The following is a 25,434-nucleotide window of genomic DNA, read 5'->3' on the forward strand; positions in this document are numbered from 1 at the left end:
CTATTCGAAAGAGTATACTTAGATAAGTTTTCTTTTTGACACATCTCTAAAATCCATAAAAATGGCTTTTTTTCTACAAGGCTTAATGATATAACTAAAGGGACATGATAAAAAATTTGGCTTTCAAAAATGGTTAAATAAGGCATCCTATTTTGTGTTAACAAGAGGGTGGGTGGATGGGTGTGGACCACTAGTGTTTGATATTAGAATCCAATATCTTGTGCCCAAAGCAAATATAGCATCTACACATACACTCTTTTTTTTGGAGTCATTACTATTATAGAAAACTTATAAAAGTTTCCTGACTTGAAAAAGGTAGTGAAAATCAATACTATCATCGATAGTGTATCATTTTTTTTAATATAAAAATGTTATGCAACTTTCTTTGAAAGTACATAGTGTAGCACCACCAATCATAACCATGTACATAGAGGTTATTATGTTCTTTAAAAAAGAAAGAACAATGTAGCATCATTGAATAACCTCTCGAGAAAATGTGATTGTTCAAACGCCATGAGAGCTGTAGGCACTCGTCTTGTTGAACCCCTTTACCTCTCAAAGTGGAGGTGTAGGTTCGAATTTACCCTAGTAGCATGGTATTTTAGCACCGATGATCGCAATTTTTTTTTTTTAAAGACCACCACCAAGATTCAAATAAGCACGAAAAAAGATGGTTGTTTTCATACATTCAATATATTGTGCTCCTTTGTAAGCTTGAGCTCACTCTCTTTACCTTTACTTGTAGCTTTCAAAAGGCTCTTTTCCTTTAGAAACAAAGACAACACATAGTGCTTATTTACATACAAGTACTTGTTCCCACATACTATGTACAGATACTATGAGCTTCTCCATCCACTAGTCAAAACCTAGGGGAGATTTTGTCTTTCTAACTATTATCATATAAAGGCCACAACTCGATAACATGTGATATTAGCCTTGACCTCCTCCAATTATAGTCCCCTTTAACCCTACTTAGTTAAAGAGTCTCTTTTCCCATCTTTACAACACTACTCTTCTACTACTACTGTGATTTTACCTTTCTCCAAAAGATCATAGAATTCTTCACTAGCTCGCCTCATTTTCAAGTGATGATATTTCCATAATGCACCCCCTGCAAGTAGACCCACATATTTTCATATAAACTGAAACCTTTGCCCTAAATGACTGTCAATAGCAATCCTCTAGTATATACCACTTCATGAAACTGAAGAAATCAATGTACCCAATGCCATCATTGTTGGCAATATACACACAGGTGTTCCCTCTCTCTCACATTGGGTAGTTTATCGCAGATCTTTACACATGCCTTCATGCTAAACGCTAAAGGGGACAACCTACAGTTATCACAATTGAGGCTGCACAGCGTTCTCTGTATGCACAGATGCATGGGGTTGAAGAGATTGCAAAAGCTGCTGCTGTACAAGACGTTAAAGCTGAAATGCTTGAGCGTGCAGGTCACAGATGCTCTGGGATGCGTGAGATCTTACCCCTCAATAAATAGTGCTCACAATGCCATGATCCTCTTCTAAAACCTAACCTTAATAATGCCTGTAACACCTCCGGCTTCCCTTTTGTAACAGCTGCAAGCCAGTCAACACAACCAGATACAAAGTCGAAAATAGCTCAGATGCATCGTGCAAGTGATGGAGATTTAATAGCTGCACCAAGGAAGAAGACTATGAAACCGGCATTTAGTTTTGCTTGAAAGGTTCGTTTTTGGTTCTGAGCCTGATCCTGCCACTGCCAATGCTCAACCTCATGCCCAGTGGCAAAAGCGTAATATAGCAGACCGTATGGAGATAACTTTCCATCTTGAAGACCGTCAAGTACAACTTGTACGCTCTCTCCTCACCTTCAAAGCCATATGGGATTTTCTGCGTACTACATATGAGCACACAGATCGTGTTTCTCAAGTGACCCTTGTCAAACGACTTGTTAATCTGAATATGAGTGACAGCCAAACTGCCACTCAGTTTTTGGATAGTTAGCAATCACTGTTAGATGAAAGTACCATTTCTGGTTTGGTCATTCCAGAAACATACAATCCATGCACAGCCTTACCATCTTCATGGAGGGCTTTCATCACCACGCACTAATCTCCAGCTTCAGGGTCTTCTCAGCAAGATCCTTCAAGAAGAGGCACTACGCACATCTTCAAATAGCTCCATAGCTATGATCCTCAATCTCAAAAATCCAAGACACCTACAGTGGCAGTCTTGTCCCCAAGGAACCATTCCCCTAGGCTGCTCAATCCAAGGACGTCCTCATTATTGTGTTAAATCTCGAACCAATACTCCCTATAATGGGAACATTACATGTCGTTATTGTAAATGACCTGGCCATGCAGAAAAAGACTTCAGGACCAAATGTAGAGAGCAGCCATCTAATCAGCCATTCTGTCCTCAAGCCAATCTAGCTGCTGCTGCTGCGCCGTGTGGACCAAGACTCTTGGGAGATCACTTCTCCACACTTACAGCTGTTTGCCACAACTATGGTCATGGACTCCAAACCCGCTGATGATCGATGGTACTTCGACACTGGTGCTACACACGTCGCATCATCGCAATTGGCTCCTTTGCCAACACCACTTACTGTTCATTTAGGAGATGGCAGCATATGTCACACAGAAGGATTTGGTGACATTTATGTTCTACCTACCTGGGGTCAGACATCCACAATTTCAAAGGTCTATTATATCCCATCCTTAACAAAAAATCTTCTCTCTGTAAGTTTAATCGCTACAAATGGTGCCAGTGTTGAATTTTTCATCACTATTGTATAATACAGGCCCATCTTCCCACAGGTAAACCTGTGTACATCAAATGCCCACCACAAGGGCGTCTTTACCCATTGGCCCATTCTTCAGCTCATGCCTATGGCCACAAGCCTTACAACGGCCAAGCTGGAGACCTTACGCTGGCATTACAGGCTTGGTCATCCAAGCCAAAACATCCTTTGTGAGATACAGTCTCACCAGCCTGACCCCCATAGATTTATGAGGGCTGTATATTTGGCAAAGCTCAAAATCAGAGGTATCCTTGTGCATGGTATTGCTTAGGAGACCCATGAGCCCGCGACAACGACAATGAAATGAAGACCAATCTCATTGGGAGGGTTTACGGCTCTCACCCTGCCCACTCTCAAGTTAGAGATTGGCTTCTGACAGTCCTCCCTTCGGAGCTGGCTGTGCACTTTCTTGATGCACGTTTACTTGGATGATGGTTTTTCCAAGTTGACTTCAACTCCCTAGAAGCCACACCTCAGGCACTTGCCGGCAGCCCTTTTCCCCTTGGCCCACGGAAATTATTCTTCTTCGAGTACCGGCTGGACTTTGATCCTGTGGCAAAGGATCGACGCCTTCGGCGCCTCACTCCAATCTCTCTCAGAATTTCTGCTCTTCCTCGGGTTTTTTGGAAGATTTTGCCTTCCATACGAGCTGCATTTGATCAGGTCTTGGAAGTACCCGTCCTCCTTCCATCATTGATGGTTACATCTTATTATAGAGACCGGATGGCTCACATTTTCAACAGAGGATGGAGATGGCTGGTAGAGCAGATCAGTGTCGTATTTGCCGCCAGCATGGTCATATTGCTAGAGATTGTCCTAGACCCATGGTCTGCATTAGGAGGCAGCATGGACACGTTCATCAGATGTCTCCCCCTACTGCCGCTCCTGCACCTCAGCATGCTACACAGCAATGGGTGATGGTTAGGGATGGCAGGCATCCCCGGACCCCCATCCCTGCACCGGCGCCAGTGCACTCAATGGAATACCCTAACCCCTTTACACCCCTAGCTACACATGATGTTGACTCTGCACAGGATGAGGATGCTTTGCACTTGGGTTGTCATGGTGATGGTGATGCATTGCAGGGAATGTAATGATGATGATACGTCACATTTTGTATTGCAACCAGATTGTAATGATGATGCTACATTACGCTCCCATTCTTGAGAAGGGAAAGGATTTCTCCCCGGAATGGGAAGCTCTGTGGAGAATTTCCCCTCTCACTTATGCAAGACGCGTTCCCACCTTGAAAGAGGGTCCTTCATCGACCATGAGATCTGGTCGCAGCTTTCAGTCCTTGTACTCAAGAGGATTGTCTCATGGAACATCCAGGAGCTTGGTGGTGTTTTTCCGGTCATAGAAGGTTCTATGGACATTTTGCTCTTGCAGGAGCATAAACTTGATGCTAGCCAATGTGGTGGATTGTCAAATCCCCACGGATCTCCTCGTGATCGTTCCTAGTACGAGACTCGAATCCTGCAAACAAACGAACAAACGAACGAACGACAAGGGGGTGCACGCCTGACTCACCTCCCAACCATGACAGCCGTGGGTAAGCCCACAGTCTTGGCTGTCCCCACCGAGCCATGAGCTGAGCTAACTAGGATGACGTACCGATCAATCTCCTCCTCGCGACGTCCCATACCGCCACGAAGCTGCCCTCACGGGCCTCGAGATTGCTGCCGGCCTCGGCTGCGTAAAGCAGGTGCACGTCTGCACTAGATCCAGGCTCCCAGACCATAGAGCTCTCACAAACTCGCAAGACTCTCTATCTCTCAATAACTAACCTTGGCCACCCTTTTATAGGCTCTTGGCCAGTCATCGGGCATCCACACTTGGGTGCCCGCCCATTAGTTTATCCCTAACTCAGCTCGTCAATCAGCCTGCTGCCTAGCTCCAAGCTTCCCCAAGCCTCAAAACTAGTCTTGCGTGCATGTAGCACAAGTAGATACACACAGTGCACATGATATACTCCCCTTCCTCTAAGAGCTCACTCCAGAGCTCACTAAAAAGCCAGGGTAACCTCTCTTAAGAGTAGTCAAATGTAGCGTCCTCCTCAACACGGTCTTTCCACTTGATCTTGTATTCCGTGATAAACGTATTACGCAATCTTCTTTCACGAAATCCAAGAATCTTTTCAGGTTCGTGCGGAACAAATGTCATGTCCTCGACATCTATGATTTCTTGAGGAGTAACTAACTGATCTGCTCCACCCAGAACTTCCTTAAGTCTACTGACATGAAATACAGGATGAACTTTCACATGAGAAGGCAAATCCAATTCATATGCAACTGAACCAATCCGTCGTGTAACACGAAATGGTCCACAGTATCTAGGGGATAATTTCGGAGATCGACCTGTCCGTAAAGTCTCGGAATCTTTCGGAACTCGCAAATACACCATCGTTCCTTCAGAGAACTCTCTGGGTGAACGATGCTATTAGAATAAAACCTGTCTCGGTCTTGAGCACTTCTAATAGATTCCTTCGCAACTTGTAACATTTCCTGCATATCTTGCAAAAAATTACGTGCTGAGCACGTAGCCATGCGAGCTTGCATCACTCCCATGCCAAGAAACATAACCAAATGACCTGTACTTGCAGCCAAAACCCAAGCACATAGCTGAATTTGCTACCAAACAAAAACAACCCATAAGCAGTCCTCAAACTGATCTCAAAACAGTCCCGAGCATTGCTCATGTTCATAGCCACATGAACTGCCACGAAACAGTCCATAAACCCTTTCCAAAACAGTCCCGAACCCAAAACAAAGAGAAGCTGAAAGTTCCATCAGTTGAACGCCATCGAGATGATGTCTACGTTCATGAAAAACCAGCCTCTCCTTTCTGCAAAAACACGGCGTCCTCCAAAAAGCACACACCTGGCTGCTTGTGTGTCTAGAGAAACCAACCTGTAAGCTGCAGCCTGACTCTTGCGCAAAAGAGCATGAGTTTCAGCCCTCTGTGCCTGTAGTCCAGTCCACCTTCTGTTCTGCAACCCAGCAGTCGCCAGATAGAGAGGACACGTGTGCTACCAATCCAGCCCACCTCCTGTCCATTCCCCCCTTCCTAAATCGCGCACGTCCTCGGGCGCGGTAGAAACAAAAGCTGCAAAAAACAATGGAAGACAAGTAAAGCCTTTTATTGAAAAAAAAAACAGCAATGACAATCTCACACGTGAGCATGCAAGTGAAAGGCCGATTAGAGTTTTAAAGAGTGCTAAAAGAAGCGAGTAAAGACTAGTCAAAGTGAGACTAAGTGGTAGATAGTGCTATGCAAAGGCAAGTGTGTTTGTACACCGCAGGTTATGACCGCAGTCTCAATGTGCTACAAGTGTTTAAGTTATTCCTAAGTGGCAACCCTACTCCTAAATATAAGCCATGGTGATTGGACCTTTCTTTCTTTCTTTTTTCCTTCTTCTTTTTTTTTTTGGGTGTAAAGAGCAGAAGATTAAAGAGAATTATTATTTTTAGCTTGATAAAGAGGAAGGTTCCATCCCAATGAGACCCAAGCAATGGCCAAGAGACCTCCGCCAAGAGAATCTAAAGGCCGCTAAGTATCTCAAGGGCGACAGACACTTTTCTTTCTTTTTGACATAAGGAGTACCCCGTGAAGATGAGGGCATCGGTCTCGAGGGCCCATAATGTACCCAAGAGTCCTACCAGCATCTATCAAGGCGATAGAGTCCTTGTAGGTCTATCTCCTGGAGAAATCCAAAAAAACATGTTTCCTCGAGAAACCTACGACCTGCTTCCACATGAAACCCTTAGGCCTGTTTCCCTATGAAACTTCTGTCCTGTTTCCATACAGAACCATTCATGGCACCATTCAACAACAGTGCCAACAACAACATACATCTAGTTACATGTTCCCTCATGAAACATCTGGCAACATAGAGATGCCCATAACTGTAGGTCCCTCTATTCCTTTCTAGCAGGAAGAAAACAATCTGCTCCATGAGCCATGCGAGCTTGCATCACTCCCATGCCAAGAAACATAACCAAATGACCTGTACTTGCACCCAAAAACCCAAGCACATAGTTGAATTTGCTACCAAACAAAAACAGCCCATAAACAGTCCTCAAACTGATCTCAAAACAGTCCCGAGCATTGCTCATGTTCATAGCCATATGAACTGCCACGAAACAGTCCATAAACCCTTTCCAAAACAGTCCCGAACCCAAAACAAAGAGAAGCTGAAAGTTCCATCAGTTGAACGCCATCGACATGATGTCTACGTTCATGAAAAACCAGCCCCTCCTTTCTGCAAAAACACGGCGTCCTTCAAAAAGCACACACCTGGCCACCTGTGAGATGCACTGCCGCCTATACGATGCGCTGCCTGCATAGTACTCAACCTGCAGCCACCTGTACGATGCACCTGGTCAACACCTGCAGCCACCCGTACCAAATAGTGCGCAGCTGCCGCCTGTATCAGTTGTCGTACAGCAGCTGCTGCCTGTACCAGCTGTACGGGAGTGCACCGTACTTGACTGTACCTGCTGTCCGTACAGGCCTGCAATTACTGCCTGTACCAACCGCCAGCCAACCTGCACATTAGGCGTCTGAACCTGCAGCACCCGTACCCTGGTCGCCAGCTCCACCTGTACTTCCAGCCGCCTGTTCCGTACAGTACTCAACCGCCTGTTCTGTACGACCAGCAGTTCTATATGGGTACTCTCTACGCAGGTGTGGTTCCCTTCTCCTCCACGCAGCCAACATGCACGACTCCTCCCCAAAAAGCAAACGTGAGAAAGAGGCGTGCCCCCTCCCAAAAGTAGAGTAGCCTCTATATTTTTACTTAGGGGCCTCCCAAGGTTTTAAAACCTTTATAACATTAATTTTTTACCACCAAAGGTTATAAAACCTTTTTAAATCAAAATCTCTTTGCCCCCTTCACACTTGGGGTTGTCCACACATGGGCTTATTTTTTTCACTCCAACCTGATGCCATTCACACTGCCCACCATGTCCCCATGCACACCTGCATACTGTCCAGAGAAAAACACAGGGTCGTGACATACCCCCCTCTTGAAAAAATAGCAAGCGTCCTCGATTGCACTCAATGGCACAGTAAAACATCTTAGGAGCAAAGACTCCCCATATGGCAAAAACAATGGCCCTCCAATGCATCTGGGTGATAAAACAATCATCCTGCACAATAGGCCACACTGTCACTTTACTCTTGCTTGTTCCTTCAGAACCTACAGCAAAAGTCTAAAACCAAATGGAAACACGTTAACTGTGTTAGCCAAAAACAAAACCATGCATCATTCTACATATGACACACACATATGCATGACACACATGCATTCGCAAACAATATGCTCCTCAAGTTGCTCTACCTACTCTAAAGTAACAGTCTAAGGGCTGCTCGCAAGCCTTACGCCCATGGGCATCCCGCAGGACCCATGACTGATGGTACAACATGAGCATATGAAAGCACTCAATGCATCCAAACACCACATCCACTAAGTACTTCCCACATATGTCTCATGGCCATCCTGCAAGAGTCAGGATCCAATGGCACCAGAATACAAAAATACCTCTACCTCAAAAAGTGTATGCATACATGCACAAATAAGGTTCAATCCATATATGAACCAAACCAACTCTAGGACTGCTCGCAAGACTTATGCCCTCCATAGAGTTATCCATAGTTGCAGTTATAGTTCAAGGTGCGCGTGACTATGAACCATACTCAACCATCATCTCATGTGTCTAGAACGCAAGATCATAGAAGTCCCATAAGCAGATGTACTGTCAGCCTCCAGTACCTTCGGGTGAATTCAAAGATGTCACCAAGTGACTCCTAGATGACAACTGAGCCTGTCTGTAACAAGGGAGCGGAGGTGCTACCCCCTCCTTGAGCATCAGGCAATGCTCGAGACCTATGCTCTGTTGAACCTGAATGAGCCGTAACAAGAGTCGACTCCAACTCAAAGGCATCAAGATAAAGCTGCCTGAATCTGTTAAGTCACCCTCCTCCATCCACTTCGCATCCATCAATGATGAACAGTTCTTGAACTTCACAAGATAGCGACGGGAAACTTTACCTTGTACCTTTCTTTCCTTATGTGCCAGTATCTGCTCGGGAATAAGAATCTAATCAAGTTCCTCCACTTCCGTCTGAGCCTCATCTGATACATCCTCAGGCACCCAAAACCTGCTTGCACTCCACCCAAGTGGTAAGCACAAGTCCCCGATGAAGCATAGTAGATCACCACTACTAAACATAGAAAGAAACTGTCTTCCGAACCCATGAAGCCTCTATGAAGATACGACTGGTGACAAACTGTCGAATGTTTTGCACCATAACACTTCAACTGCTTCTTGTTCTCCTGGCTGACTGCTTCTTGTCCTTGGTGTCTTTTCTCTTGAGCTTCATCTTCAGCTCTTGCTCTTCACCTCATATAGGCAAAGACACATAACCCTGCACTTCCTTTTCACTTTCCTCATGTTGAAGCTTTTGATGTGACAACCGCCTCCTTGAGAAAGTCGACGATGTCCCGGCCAACGGAACCTTGAAACCGGCCTGACAGGCGGTGAAACAAACACTCGCACATAAAACACTTCAACGCCATTGAGGACCTAGAAAAGGAAAACAAACAGGGGGAGCTAGAGTGCTCCTGCAAACAGTACACGGACACCGATTGGCCCCAAAACGCAGTGGCGCCCCTTGCGGTATTTCTTTAATTGATTATAAGAGCTTTGATTACAATAAGGCTGGAAACTCAGCCATCATAGTAGAACCCCTGAAGCCTGCAAAGAACATGCATCATGGCTTCTTGTCCACTCGGCATCCACAAATAAGTCCAGCCATTGTTCACATCAAAACACTCCCACACATTGAGTCTGCATACAAAAGCTTTCTCCCACGATCAGGACTGCCACAACCATCCATAGCCTCTCACACTATGAACAGCATCACACCTTGACACATCCAGTGCTTCTGCATCACAACACAGACTCCTAAACTGTCTCTCAAAAGAGAACTCGCATCACAGCACAGCATACCATACAGTCGACACACCTGTACCAACCTTCTCTACCTTCCAGGGGTACTATCCATCTCTGTCATGGATTCCCTGTCCCCTTTCCAATCAATAGCAAGGCTGTACCATACATGTGTCCATTCCTGTACCTTATGCCTGCATGTGACCTATCTCCTGGAGAAACCCAAAAAAAACATGTTTCCTCGAGAAACCTACGACCTGTTTCCACATGAAACCCTTAGGCCTGTTTCCCTTTGAAACTTCTGTCCTGTTTCCATACAGAACCATTCATGGCACCCTTCAACAACAGTGCCAACAACAGCATACATCTAGTTACATGTTCCCTCATAAAACATCTGGCAACATAGAGATGCCCATAACTGTAGGTCCCTCTGTTCCTTTCTAGCAGGAAGAAAACAATCTGCTCCATGAACACGCAGCCATGCGAGCTTGCATCACTCCCATGCCAAGAAACATAACCAAATGACCTGTACTTGCAGCCAAAAACCCAAGCACATAGCTGAATTTGCTACCAAACAAAAACAGCCCATAAACAGTCCTCAAACTGATCTCAAAACAGTCCCGAGCATTGCTCATGTTCATAGCCACTTGAACTGCTATGAAACAGTCCATAAACCCTTTCCAAAAACAGTCCCGAACCCAAACCAAAGAGAAGCTGAAAGTTCCATCAGTTGAACGCCATCGACATGATGTCTATGTTCATGAAAAACCAGGCCATCCTCTCTGCAAAAACACGGCGTCCTTCAAAAAGCACACACCTGGCCCCTGTGAGATGCACTGCCGCCTATACGATGCGCTGCCTGCACAGTACTCAACCTGCAGCCACCTGTACGATGCACCTGCACCACCTATCCGTACAGGTCAACACCTGCAGCCACCCGTACCAAATAGTGTGCAGATGCCGCCTGTATCAGCTGTCGTACAGCAGCTGCTGCCTGTACCAGCTGTACGGGAGTGCACCGTACTTGACTGTACCTGCTGTCCGTACAGGCCTGCAATTACTGCCTGTACCAGCCGCCAGCCAACCTGCACATTAGGTGTCTGAACCTGCAGCACCCGTACCCTGGTCGCCAGCTCCACCTGTACTTCCAGCCGCCTGTTCCGTACAGTACTCAACCGCCTGTTCTGTACGACCACCAGTTCTATATGGGTACTCTCTACGTAGGTGTGGTTCCCTTCTCCTCCATGCAGCCAACATGCACGACTCCTCCCCAAAAAGCAAACGTGAGAAAGAGGCGTGCCCCCTCCCAAAAGTAGAGTAGCCTCTATATTTTTACTTAGGGGCCTCCCAAGGTTTTAAAACCTTTATAACATTAATTTTTTACCACCAAAGGTTATAAAACCTTTTTAAATCAAAATCTCTTTGCCCCCTTCACACTTGGAGTTGTCCACACATGGGCTTATTTTTTTCACTCCAACCTGATGCCATTCACACTGCCCACCATGTCCCCATGCACACCTGCATACTGTCCAGAGAAAAACACAGGGTCGTGACATACCCCCCTCTTGAAAAAATAGCAAGCGTCCTCGATTGCACTCAATGGCACAGTAAAACATCTTAGGAGCAAAGACTCCCCATATGGCAAAAACAATGGCCCTCCAATGCATCTGGGTGATAAAACAATCATCCTGCACAATAGGCCACACTGTCACTTTACTCTTGCTTGTTCCTTCAGAACCTACAGCAAAAGTCTAAAACCAAATGGAAACACGTTAACTCTGTTAGCCAAAAACAAAACCATGCATCATTCTACATATGACACACACATATGCATGACACACATGCATTCGCAAACAATATGTGTTGAGAGTCTTGATATCCCAAGCTCATCTACATCTTCATCGGCAGTACATCATGAGCTTGAGAGGGGCTGTTGAGATTCAAGCTCGATGTTAGTGTGAGCCAGCTATGCTATGTGCTGGCAGATTAGGTAGGAACATGTGTGAGACATAAATGACCGCGTGTCCAGCTGGTCATAGTGTGTGGACATTAGCTAGGGTTAGGAGAGTGTGGACACAACTCATTGTGTGTTGTGTGGATTATGGATTAGTGCATTATGCTTTGTGTGAGAGTGGACATGGCTTCCCTCTATGGTTAGGGTTTGCAATATACATTAGGGTTTGCTCCTGTGTGTGTGTCTCCTCCTCCTCTCAAATCATTCTGTTTGCGAAAGCAATCTCTCGCCATATGACCATATTTGCCACAATAATGGCATTCCACATCTTGCATAGCATTTTGTTGGCCTTGCCAACGTCCTCAACCACGGGGGTTACCTCTGCCTCGCTGAGGTGCATAACCACGACCACCTCGAGCACCATATGAAGGCTGAAAATTCTGTTGTGGAGGCCTATCCTGCCATCCACGACCATTACCACCACGTCCACGTGATGCAAATCTCCCCCTGCCTCTAAAGCCTCTCTGCGAGTAGAAAGCCTGATTTCTGCCATCATCATGGCTAGTAGATGCATCCAGAAATGAATCACTGAGCTTGATTTCCTCAACCAACAAGAGTGAAACCAACTCATCGAAGTCGGGTAAACCTGTACTCCTCACTGAGATAGATGTATCAAAAGATTTGTATTCCTTGCCAAGACCACGCAAGGTAATATCCACCAAATCATCATCAGGCATGGGGGCATTTATTGTGGCCAATGTATCTGCAAACTTCTTGATTTCTTGCACATAATCATGTATGCTCCTTTTATTCCTTTTCACATTGTGTATCTGCTGTCGCAATTGAGACTTGCGAGCACTCGTATCTGTATCAAACATCTTGACCAAAGTATCCCATGCATCTTTGGGATTCTCAGCATCCTGAATGTGTATGAGCATAGCATCAGATATACATATAGACAAATAATGCAGCACTTTGAATGCTCTCTCTGACCATTGCTTATGAGCAATAAGCTGCTGCTGTGTAGATTGCCGAGGTAGCTCAGGCTCTGGCTCAGCACCTGTAATGAGATTCCAAAATCCTTTCCCTTTCAAGAAACTCTTTATCCTGTACTTCCATGCCTGGAAGTTCTTCCTATCCAGCTTTTCACCAACTATCTGAACTGGATTATCCGACATGTTGCTCAATGCGTACACCTTCCGCACACTTCAAATCTGTAAATGAGCCTTCCTCAGCTCAACCACACTCCAATGAATGTTCCAGATACTCCAAGATAGCCAACAAACTCCAAATTTGATGTAGAACATCAACTTGTAATCATCCGAGATGAACTGACTCACGCAGTGCGGGATACCCTGAATTGACACGCCTTCCAAGGCTCCAAATCGCAATGTAATGGTGCAATCAAGTATAGGCAACTTGCATTGACACCTAATGAACCTCAATGTTGAGTATCAACTCCATCTGACATGTGTAATTATCAATTTTTGAAAATCCCTTTTTCTGTTTTTGGAAAAACTAGAAAAACCAGTAGAAAATTTGCTCTAATTTCTTCAATATTTCACCAAATTGGGCAACCAGGCATTCATTGGCTTAGCAATAGTGTCCATCAAGTCCATGTAAGAGGAATTTGTCCAATTGTAAAACACCAAAGATTAATTGCTCAATTAAAATGCTCTGTTTCTCTGCAACCAGTGGACAGCCTGTTTTAATCAGCTCATTCCCAGCTCAATTAAGCATCATTGACCAAACAAATCACATAGCCCTCTTCTCCAAGATGTAAAGCATCCAATTGCTAAAGAGATTGTGGAAGGAACCAAGCACCCAAGTGAAATTTGACCTCCTCGTGTGAAAAATACCAGAAAACTGCCCTGTTTCCTCTGTCTGGCTGCGCCGCCTGCTGTAGAGCTCTTTGGGAGTGGTTGTAATGCTCAATGATGAGGTAATCAAGTCCCCAACACTCCTAGGTATGTGTGCAATCCACCAATGCTTTGATTTTTACCAAATACATGCTCCAAATGATTCAATTTTGGGCTTCTTTTTCACTGTTTTGTGAGAGCTCAAAAACCAGAGTTTTCCACTCAATTAAATGCATTCAAATTGCTCCAAAAGTTGTTCAAGGCTTGCACATGGGTTGCTAATACATCCCTCTTTGACAAATGCATATGTCTTTTGCCAGAATCACACGTATTTCCACCATACATCAATGTTGTCAAGCTTTAATGGAAAGCTTCAAAAACCAGAATTTTGCTTTGCTTTGATTTGCTCTATTTTGCTTTGTTTTTGCCTGTATCACCTGCAATCCGCTCAAGGATGTTTAGAGGACCTTACCCGGTAGGCCAAGCTTTCAGATCTGATAGTATTTGGTGTGCTCCAAGCTTCACAGCTTCTTTTCACAGCTTCTTCTTCCCTCTTCACTCACTCACTCATAAACCCTAATAAACAGCACAAGGCTCTGATACCATGTTGAAAGAACGGTAGAGGATGAGGAGACACACACACAGGAGCAAACCCTAATGTATATTGCAAACCCAAATGTATATTGCAAACCCTAACCATAGAGGGAAGCCATGTCCACTCTCACACAAAGCATAATGCACTAATCCATAATCCACACAACACACAATGAGTTGTGTCCACACTCTCCTAACCCTAGCTAATGTCCACACACTATGACCAGCTGGACACGCGGTCATTTATGTCTCACACATGTTCCTACCTAATCTGCCAGCACATAGCATAACGTGGTGGTCATTATGGTGGAAACTATGCACAACATGGTGGCAACTATGCATCAAGTAGCAATGATGGAACTGCAAATCATTTGTTTGCCGTGAAGCATGTTGTGGGTTCTATGACAACAAATGCTGAGAATGATGATACATGGTATATGGACTCAGGAGCATCAAACCATATGACATGTCATGGTGAATGGTTTGAGCACATGAAGCCAATGGATGTCAAAGGCTATGTGGAAACAGGTGATGATACCCAGCATGTCATTACACATGTTGGAAGTGTACCATTGGTCATGCATAATGGTCAGACAAAGTCTATGTCAGATGTGCTGTATGTGCCTTCGATCACTAAAAGCTTGGCCTCAGTTGGTCAAATGGTCGAACAGGGATTACAGGTTAGATTCAATGAGCATGGATGCTTCGTTGAAGACTTCAAACATGGATGTAGAGTGATTGCTAAAGACAAGAAAGAAGGAAGACTGTTTAAGCTGGATGCTGGAATTCCTGAGCTAAAATCAGCCATGTTCTCAAAGAGCAGGAATGTGGTACAGGACATTGATATGTGGCATAAGAGGATTGGCCATGTCAATATACAGAGATTAAAGAACATGCAAACAAGAGGCATTGTCAATGGATTGCCTAGGTTCAAATATGATGGACATATGCATGTTTGTGAAGCCTGTCAGTTTGGGAAGCAGGCAAGGTTGAGGTTCCCTAGAGAAGGAAATATGAGTAACAGGCCACTTGAGATCGTGCATAGTGATGTATGGGGTCCTGCACAAAACCCATCTATCAAAGGCAGTTTATACTATGTTACATTCATTGATGACTTTAGCAGGATGACATGGATATACTTTCTGAAAGAGAAGAGTGAAGTGTTGGAAAAATTCATGGATTTCAAAGCTTTTGCAGAAAAGCAGTATGGCTGTTGGATTAAATGTCTGAGGACAGATGGAGGTGGTGAATACACCTCAAAAGCTTTTGAGCATTTCTTGAGGAAGCATGGAATAAGAAGACAGTTGACATGCAGGTATACACCTCAGCAGAATGGTGTGGCTGAGAGAAAGAATAGAGTTATATGTGAAGTGGCAAGGGCAATGCTTAATGAAAAGAGCATGCTAGATTACTATTGGGCAGAAGCATGTGCTACTGCAGTTTATATATTGAACAAAACACCTACAGCAGCCATTCATGGAAGCACGCCAGAGATGCGGCTCACAGGTTACAGGCCAGACATTGGACATCTTAAAGTTTTTGGATGCATAGCTTATGTGCATGTGCCTGATGAAAGAAGAAGGAAGTTGGATCCTAAGGCAGAGAAATGTGTATTTGTGGGATATACACAGGATCGAAAAGCCTACAAGTGTTATAATCCACAAACTAGACAAGTGGTCATCTCACGTGATGTGGTGTTTGATGAGCTTGCTAGTTGGTATAAAGCAAAAGATGAGGGTGTTATTGAGTCACTTGAGGCTGATGTACATGTGAACTTGCCATCACAAGCAAGTTCTAGTTCTACTACTATGTCTGGGCCAGCAGCAGAAGCTGAGAGTAGCAGTGTACGTCCATGGTCAGGACGTTTGAGGCATGAGAGTGTAAGCACTGGGAGTAGTGCTATGAATAAAGGCAAAAAGAAAGTCGAAGGAATTGGAATCACAGGATATGAGTCATCTAGTTCTGAGAGTTTGGATGAGGAGCTTGGCATACCTGTTTTACGCACACCTGGTGCGAGGCAGGACAGATATGTGCCACCACATGCTAGAGTTACAGGTGTACAGAGTGACCCGCATGCATTGCGGAGATCCCAGAGAGTCGGATATCCTATTGACAGATTAACATACAGAGATTTTGCTATGCACTATGCATACATGACATCTATGGTGAAGCATGTGGAACCTACATGCTATACAGAGGCTATTGGAGAGCATGTATGGGAGAAAGCAATGGATGTAGAGATGGACGCATTGGTCCATAATGATACATGGGACTTGGTTGCACTACCAAAGGACAAGAATGTTATTGGATGTAAATGGGTTTACAAAGTGAAGTGCAAATCTGATGGTTCTATTGAGAGACATAAAGCTAGATTGGTAGCAAAGGGTTATGCACAGACCCATGGATTGGATTATGATGAGACGTTTAGTCCAGTGGCTAAGATGGGCACAGTGAGAGCAGTCATTGCTATGGCTGCAGCTAATGGCTGGGAAATGCATCAGATGGATGTTAAGAATGCATTTCTGAATGGAGATCTACAAGAGGAAGTATACATGGCACAGCCAGAAGGGTATGTACACCCTAGATATCCCACTCACGTATGGAGGTTGAAAAAGGCATTGTATGGTCTAAAGCAAGCACCTCGTGCTTGGAGTGATAAGATGAGCAGATATCTTATCTCACTTGGTTTTCAGATTTCTACAGCAGATTCTTCACTGTATGTGAAGAAGACACAGCATGGGATTGTTTTACTAGTCATCTATGTGGATGACTTGATTATCACAGGTGATCATGGTGCAGATGTGATGCATGTCAAGAAAACTTTGAGTGGGCAATTTGACATGAAAGATCTTGGTGAGTTGAGATACTTCCTTGGAATTGAAGTGGTGAAAGATCATGCAGGTACTTGGTTAGTACAGCGCCAATATGCATTGGATATGTTGGCAAAGTATGGCATGACAGGGTGTAAGCCTATGAGTACACCATTGGAGCAAAATGTGAAGTTGCGGGCTGATTATGGCGAGGAATTGGATGATCCTTCTATGTACAGGAAGATGGTTGGTAGTCTCATATACATGACTATCACACGCCCGGATTTGAGTTATGCGGTGAGGCTAGTCAGTCAGTTTATGCAGAGCCCCAGGAAACCACATTTGGATGCAGTGAGACGCATCATGAGATATGTGAAGACCACAGCACATTATGGTTTATTTTATGAGAGTGGTAAAAGCTTGGACATACATGGCTACACAGATGCTGATTGGGCAGGTAGCGCATATGACAGGAGGTCTACTAGTGGATATGCTTTTACACTTGGAAGTGCCGTGGTGAGTTGGAGTAGCAAAAAGCAACCTACAGTTGCTTTATCCAGTACAGAGGCTGAGTACAGGGGTGCAGCCATTGCTACTTGTGAGGCTATATGGTTAAAGAGTCTCTTGACAGATTTATGTGAGCCTCTTGATGGGAAAGTTGTCATTCATTGTGACAACATGAGCAGTATACAGTTGGCAAAGAATCCAGTGTTTCATGCGAGGACCAAACACATAGAGGTCCATTATCACTTTGTCAGAGAAAAGGTGCTGGATGGTACAGTTGATCTTCAGTATGTGAAGACTGATGAGCAGGTGGCAGACATCTTTACGAAGCCACTGAGCAGGGAGAAGTTTGAGTACTTCCGGACTATGTTGGGAGTACATGGGATGAGCTTGAGGGGGAGTGTTGAGAGTCTTGATATCCCAAGCTCATCTACATCTTCATCGGCAGTACATCATGAGCTTGAGAGGGGCTGTTGAGATTCAAGCTCGATGTTAGTGTGAGCCAGCTATGCTATGTGCTGGCAGATTAGGTAGGAACATGTGTGAGACATAAATGACCGCGTGTCCAGCTGGTCATAGTGTGTGGACATTAGCTAGGGTTAGGAGAGTGTGGACACAACTCATTGTGTGTTGTGTGGATTATGGATTAGTGCATTATGCTTTGTGTGAGAGTGGACATGGCTTCCCTCTATGGTTAGGGTTTGCAATATACATTAGGGTTTGCAATATACATTAGGGTTTGCTCCTGTGTGTGTGTCTCCTCCTCCTCTACCGTTCTTTCAACAATATGCTCCTCAAGTTGCTCTACCTACTCTAAAGTAACAGTCTAAGGACTGCTCGCAAGCCTTACGTCCATGGGCATCCCGCAGGACCCATGACTGATGGTACAACATGAGCATATGAAAGCACTCAATGCATCCAAACACTACATCCACTAAGTACTTCCCACATATGTCTCATGGCCATCCCACAGGAGTCACACCCAGTGGTGCATCCATGAACATAATAAAGCACTTGATGTATCATACCAACATACATGCAGCACACGACACAATGCAGAGTATTTCCCAATGTATTCTCAATGGTACCAGGATCCAATGGCACCAGAATACAAAAATACCTCTACCTCAAAAAGTGTATGCATACATGCACAAATAAGGTTCAATCCATATATGAACCAAACCAACTCTAGGACTGCTCGCAAGACTTATGCCCTCCATAGAGTTATCCATAGTTGCAGTTATAGTTCAAGGTGCGCGCGACTGTGAACCATACTCAACCATCATCTCATGTGTCTAGAACACAAGATCATAGAAGTCCCATAAGCAGATGCACTGTCAGCCTCCAGTACCTTTGGGTGAATTCAAAGATGTCACCAAGCGACTCCTACATGACAACTGACCCTGTCTGTAACAAGGGAGCGGAGGTGCTACCCTGTCCTTGAGCATCAGGCAATGCTCCAGACCTATGCTCTGTTGAACCTGAATGAGCCGTAACAAGAGTCGACTCCAACTCAAAGGCATCAAGATAAAGCTACAAATCTTGAGGTGAATCTGCTAAGTCACCCTCCTCCATCCACTTCGCATCCATCAGTGATGAACAGTTCTTGAACTTCACAAGATAGCGACGGGAAACTTTACCTTGTACCTTTCTTTCCTTATGTGCTAGTATCTGCTTGGGAATAAGAATCTCATCAAGTTCCTCCACTTCCGTCTGAGCCTCATCTGATACATCCTCAGGCACCCAAAACCTGCTTGCACTCCACCCAAGTGGTAAGCACAAGTCCCCGATGAAGCATAGTAGATCACCACTACTAAACATAGAAAGAAACTGTCTTCCGAACCCATGAAGCCTCTATGAAGATACGACTGGTGACAAACTGTCGAATGTTTTGCACCATAACACTTCAACTGCTTCTTGTTCTCCTGGCTGACTGCTTCTTGTCCTTGGTATCTTTTCTCTTGAGCTTCATCTTCAGCTCTTGCTCTTCACCTCATATAGGCAAAGACACATAACCCTGCACTTCCTTTTCACTTTCCTCATGTTGAAGCTTTTGATGTGACAACCGCCTCCTTGAGAAAGTCGACGATGTCCCGGCCAACGGAACCTTGAAACCGGCCTGACAGGCGGTGAAACAAACACTCGCACATAAAACACTTCAACGCCATTGAGGACCTAGAAAAGGAAAACAAACAGGGGGAGCTAGAGTGCTCCTGCAAACAGTACACGGACACCGATTGGCCCCAAAACGCAGTGGCGCCCCTTGCGGTATTTCTTTAATTGATTATAAGAGCTTTGATTACAATAAGGCTGGAAACTCGGCCGCCGTCACAGCAGAACCCCTGAAGCCTGCAAAGAACCTGCATCATGGCTTCTTGTCCACTCGGCATCCACAAATAAGTCCAGCCATTGTTCACATCAAAACACTCCCACACATTGAGTCTGCATACAAAAGCTTTCTCCCATGATCAGGACTGCCACAACCATCCATAGCCTCTCATACTATGAACAGCATCACACCCTTCATGCATAAAGACCGAGAGCATGTGATTGATGCTCGTGAAGAGGGTGATACCATTCCCCTTGTATCTCATGTACAAATTAAGAAAGTAATGAAAAAGAGTGTTTTTGTGTCACCATTGAGCTATCTAATGGTCCTCTTATCTTCTTGTGTGAGCTTTGGGCTCTGGATGAGCATACTCCGTAGTGGTGCTCCATCGCTAGGACTGGCACGGCGTGATTCGTAGTGCCAGGGACGGGTGGATTGCACACGGTGTATGTTTCTGGATTACCACCGCTAGGACTGGCACGGCGTGATTCGTAGTGCCAGGGACGGGTGGATTGTACACTGTGTGTGTACCTGGAATTGACTTTCCGGTGGGCCTATTTGTGCCCGGAAATGTCAAGTATTGTGCAAGTACATGAACGGAGATTATCCTTTAACAATGTTGCATTGTGCACTCATGTTTGCCTGCCTTTGAAATGTTTTCGCGTGAACTGGTTTTGTTTGCATGCCTGACATGTGTGTCTAGCTCAGGGGTCGGGGACGCCCTCCCGTGAGCCGTGGAATGCCTTGTCTTCTGACAGGTTTTGTGGCGTGTGAACAGGTGGGAAATCCTTATTTAAATAAGAGCTTTAAGTTATAAGCCTTATAACTTACAGGTTTCATACTTCATTAAAAGTAGGTGGACACTTTATAAGTGTGGGCACCCTCTTTTGGCCTGGGCACCCTTTTATAGCATGTGGGGTGGGGGTTGGCCACCTACCCCACCTACCACACCCAATCTTTTGCATGGGAGGAAGGCGCCTCACTTCCAGCCCTCTCCCTTGCATTTTGGAGGAAGAAAACACAATTGTTGGCTGGGATTTAGAGAAAACAGGCTGGAGCACTCATTATTCTCATGAAACTGGTCGTACAGCAGGTACAGCAGGTACACCAGCAGGTACAGCAGGTACTGCAGGTACAGTACCTTCATTAATTGCTGATTCTGGTCGTGCAACAGGTACAGCAGGTACACCAGCAGGTACAGCAGGTACAGTACCTTCATTAATTGCTGATTCTGGTCGTACAGCAGGTACAGCAGGTACAGTACCTTCATTAATTGCTGATTCTGGTCGTGCAGCAGGTACAGCAGGTACACCAGCAAGTACAGCAGGTACAGCAGGTACAATACCTTCATTATTTGCTGATTCTGGTCGTACAGCAGGTACAGCAGGTACAGCAGCAGGTACAACAGGTATAGCAGGTCAAACCAGTGGGGTTATCCGCGTGGATTTAGGACATACGCATTTCCTACAAGTGGCCCAGGTTGTTTCACTCTTCCTACTGGCTGTACGGTGGCTCCAGAAGATTTTCATCGCGAAGAATGAGGAATTCTCCTGCTCTCCTATGTCTGGACTCCTCTTCCATTCACCGAGTCAACTCCGTGAGGGTGCCCCATCGCTAGGACTGGCACGGCGTGATCCGTAGTGCCAGGGACGGGTGGATTGCACGCGAAGTGTGACTCTGGAAGGTGCTATGGACGGGGCAGCCCTTGGTGACTGCAGACTCGGCATCAACAAACAAGTTTGGGTTTGATACTTTGTTTTCATTGTGCATTGCTTATTGGAAATCTGGCCTTGGGCCCGTGTACTTGTAACAAATTCTCCCAAGTAATAATATCATTTCCTTGGGGGGGGGCCGGCCGTTCCGGCCTCAGTGTGGTGTCATCTATCTATGCTCAGAGTTGTTAATTACTTTTTGCTATTTTTTCTTGTGCTATTGTCTTTTAAGAGTGTATAATAGAGTGCTAACTGGAGAAGTGAGTCCAGGAAGGGGTGACCCCTGCTTGGGTCTCGTTTCATTTTGCGTACTTGATTTTTGTACGAGATCATGTTGAAGAAAATAATGTACACGTAAACACTCTTAGTAATGATAGGCTGAAATTCTTGCAAGAGTACAATGATTGTTTTGCTGATGAGTTACCAAATGAGTTGCCACCCTTACGACCTTAAGATCAATTGCATTGATCTTGTGCCGGGTAGCTCACCACCTAATAGGCTAGCCTATCATGTAAGTGCATCCCAAAAACAGGAGATCATGAGACAGGTAAATGAGCTTCTTGAGAAGGGTTTGGTTCAACCAAGCTCTTCTCCATATTGTTCACCCGTCCTCTTGGTTCAAAAGAAGGATGGATCTTTTCATGTGTGTGGATTATAGAGCTTTGAATAAGCTCACCATCAAGAATCGGTTTTTGATTCCACGCATGGACGACATCCTTGACAAGTTGGATGAATCAGCATGATTTAGACAAAATGATCTTAAGAGCGGGTGTCATCAAGTGCGTGTGGTGCCTCAAGATGTACATAAAACTACTTTTAGGACAACATTTGGACTTTATGACTATCTTGTTTTGCCTTTTGGTTTTATGAATGCCCTCGCTACATTCAATAGAATGATGGATCGCATATTCCATGTTTACAAGAAATTTACAGGTGTCTTCTTTGATAACATCCTAGTCTTCTTAAAGACGAAAGAAAAGCATAAAGCTCATTTGGCTATTATTTTTTAAGAACACAGTAAGCATAAACACTTCATAAATGCAAAGAAGAGTGAGTTCTTCTTGTCAAAGATACATTATCTTGGACATATTGTGTCCAAAGATGGAGTGTGGATGGATCCTGCAAAGATGGAGTGTGGATGGATCCTGCAAAGATTGATGCAATTTGGAATTGGCCCAAATTGAGATCGGTGCGTGAGATCTGTAGTTTTCTTGGATTATACTCTTTCTACCGTAGGTTCGTTCGGCACTTTGCATGGATTGCTTCTCGAAGGAAATATTCAAATCACAATAGCAATGAAACACGTTTCCAATGTTTAGGAAACGTGTATGAAACGTCTACATTTTTCATACGTAGGAAACATGGTTTCAAACAAAGTTTTTTTAAAACCTAAAAACAAAAAACGTATGGTATGGGCTGCATCATTTTCCACAAGCGAATCTGAAAGTACACCCGCCGCCTTGACTCCTGAGAACGTCAACCTCTGGCATTTGCACTCCTGGGACCAAGCAAAGGTGACCCTGTAGGCTGTCACCCTTGGGCCTTCACCCACTCTCTTCTTGTTCTTGCCTGCAGCCTATTCTCTCTCTCGAACCTCATCATGCCAAGGAAGAGCTCTCCTCTGTGGGACAACGTGACCTTCGATGCTGTGAATGCAAGATATGGTGGGAGCGGCACAACGAAATGGACTTGCAAGTTTTGTTTCGAGAAGAACCGTGGAGTTGCTCAGAGATTGAAGGCTCATTTTTCTCGAACAAAGGGCTTTGGCATTGGCCCTTGTACAAAAGTGCCGAAGAATGTTTATGACAGCCTCAAGGCCTGGAAAGCTGAAATGTTGGGCATTTCTATTGATAGAGTACCTGCATGGGATCAGCCTGAGACATCTCTCGCAGCTATTCCTAATTATAGTCCCCTAGTAAAGGGTGGCTACCTTGAAGATCCATACATATAATTATAGTTGCCTAGTGTGGGTGTAGATGAGTCTACACCGGGCACCCAGAAAATACTTCCACAACTCTCCTCCACTTCCAAGCTTCCCCCACACTAAGCTTGCAACCTAAAGCTTTGCTCTTGGCGTCTTGGTCGATGATGCTACTCAAGGACACCTTAATGTAGACAAGATGATGAGGTTCAAGGAGGCCTTAGCTCTAAGAAAATAGTTATCATACTCTCCAAACCTAAAAAAGTTCCAAATTAACCACTAGATCTAGATGATGCAAGAACTTGAAAAGGACCAACACGAGATGACCAACCTTATCGTTGTTGGATCCAAATTACTCCCTCTAGGCTAGCCAAGGAGAGCTGAGATGTGCTTGCGTACAATAGATTTCTGTGAATACTTGTAAATTCATAGATTTAAACATCTGGCACTAGTTTAAAGACTTGTAAAAATACCTCATTCTTGATCAGGACTGGTGAAATAAATCTTAGTTGAGCTCATATGCACATATTTGTGGATATCATCCACATACGCTAAGCTTTTGGTCTTCTCTTCCATTCCTACTAAAAACACTTGATGAAAGTTCATCAGTTGGTGATTATTTACACACCCTAAGCTTTTGGTCTTCTCTTCCATTCCGATTCAACTAATTAATGGTTTTTATTTATCACACATTGTGTGCCCCTATTAAAACACATTATGAGGATGGCATTCACCTTGTGGGCCTAACACAAGTGTTTGTCTAAAGACATTCAGAAGTTTATGCCCTTCCAAAGGCTAGGAATAAGAAATGCTGCAGAGATCGACCCAACCATCGTAGAGCATTTGAGCAAAGGTGTGGATGCAAATATTTAGGCTTGGAGTAGTGTAATCCTATCTATAATGTCATCTAGTTATGGCTCAAAACAATAAAGCTTTAAACCTTTGTGCTTTGAGGATGCTAAATCACAATCTAAATTGCCAACAAGTTTTTCCTTACTACACTAAGAATAGCATAGTTAATAGACTATCTTTTGCATTGACCTCTTTTTAGTTGTTTGTCAAACCAAAGTAAATTTATACTACTGGAAAAAGAAAGCTCCAAAAATTTATTGGAACAATTGTCTTATTATAAGTGTTTCTATTCCTGTCACCTGATGAAACCTCTATACTCTAAACCCTCTAGAGAGGTAGGTGGTGGGGTCCCCTAACTTGTAGACCTCTGGTTGTAAAGATTCTGTACGTAACAGCAGCGTCCCACGCAGATTAGCATAGTCTGAAAAATTAGGTGACCGGTCGTTGCCCCTCTAGCTGGTGTACAACAGCTAGATGGGCAAAGACCCCTTTTCTACCAGTTGCCTGCAAAAGTAGGAGGGTATGGGGTGGCCTTTAAGCAAATCTATTGTTTTGTTTTAGTTTGCAAACTAGTTATGTAAATGCGTCCACAAGATTGTGCACATAAAGGTGAGAATCATACCTGTGAATGCGAATATGAGGCCGTAGCACATTTCTCTGAGGATGTTGGGTCCATCCTTCTTGGCGGCTGTAGCAGCTGCGGCCGCTTGAGCAGGGGTAAGACGCACAGCACGGGAAGCCATAGATTCTCTCTCTCTCTCTCTCTCTCTCTCTCGACTTTGTGAAGTGCATGCAGATCACCTCACCTCGGCTGTTTTTAGTATATTGTGGGCTTGCCGTTTCTCGTGGGGGTGATTCCTAGTTTCTAATTTTGCCACCTTCATCTCGCACACTTCATTGAACTTTCGCCTTTTTAGATTAGCTTTCGATGCATCCCCCTATGAATCATGATGATGGATCCTTCTTGAAGCATTGATAGGGCCCTCGTCCCCGGGCTCCCTCTACTCCCTGTGAGCAGAGCACCCACCTGCACAATATGAGTGCTTGAGCAGTGCCATGTGCACCCGACATTGCCCTTGGCTCCCAAGATCAGTGAGCAAAGCAGAGAGAGAAACACCTAGACGTTATAACATACGGGCGGATAGAGAGAGAAACAAAA

The 25,434-nt window shown here is 44.7% G+C and overlaps 1 protein-coding gene across 2 annotated transcripts; it reads right to left on the bottom strand.

The window, feature by feature from the left end:
• Nucleotides 1-320: 320 nt before the first annotated feature.
• LOC147613963 (cytochrome c oxidase subunit 5C-like) lies at nt 321-25,434 on the bottom strand. 2 transcript variants are annotated; one of them, XR_015263285.1, is made up of 3 exons: nt 24,898-25,434; nt 687-1,111; nt 321-585 (listed from the first exon to the last, which is right to left on the bottom strand). XR_015263285.1 is itself a non-coding variant. In XM_086781949.1 (2 exons), exons 1-2 carry the CDS (start codon nt 25,016-25,018, stop codon nt 1,008-1,010), a joined length of 225 nt encoding a protein of 74 aa, XP_086638075.1. In that variant the 5' UTR covers nt 25,019-25,434; the 3' UTR covers nt 321-1,007. The 2 variants fall into 2 exon arrangements, 1 of the variants encoding a protein (XP_086638075.1); XM_086781949.1 differs by having other exon boundaries at nt 321-1,111.

This window comes from Cibotium barometz, chromosome 43 (assembly GCF_041138505.1).
Source record: "Cibotium barometz isolate CiBa-2024 chromosome 43, ASM4113850v1, whole genome shotgun sequence".
In the NCBI taxonomy this organism is placed as follows: Eukaryota; Viridiplantae; Streptophyta; class Polypodiopsida; order Cyatheales; family Cibotiaceae; genus Cibotium; species Cibotium barometz.

Coding starts and splice junctions, on each gene's coding strand:
- LOC147613963 (XM_086781949.1), bottom strand. CDS start 25,018: ATGGCTTCCCGTGCTGTGCGTCTTACCCCTGCTCAAGCGGCCGCAGCT. Junction 1,112..24,897: donor CCTCATATTCGCATTCACAG/GTATGATTCTCA, acceptor GTCTACTTGCAG/GGGGTGCATTATGGAAATAT.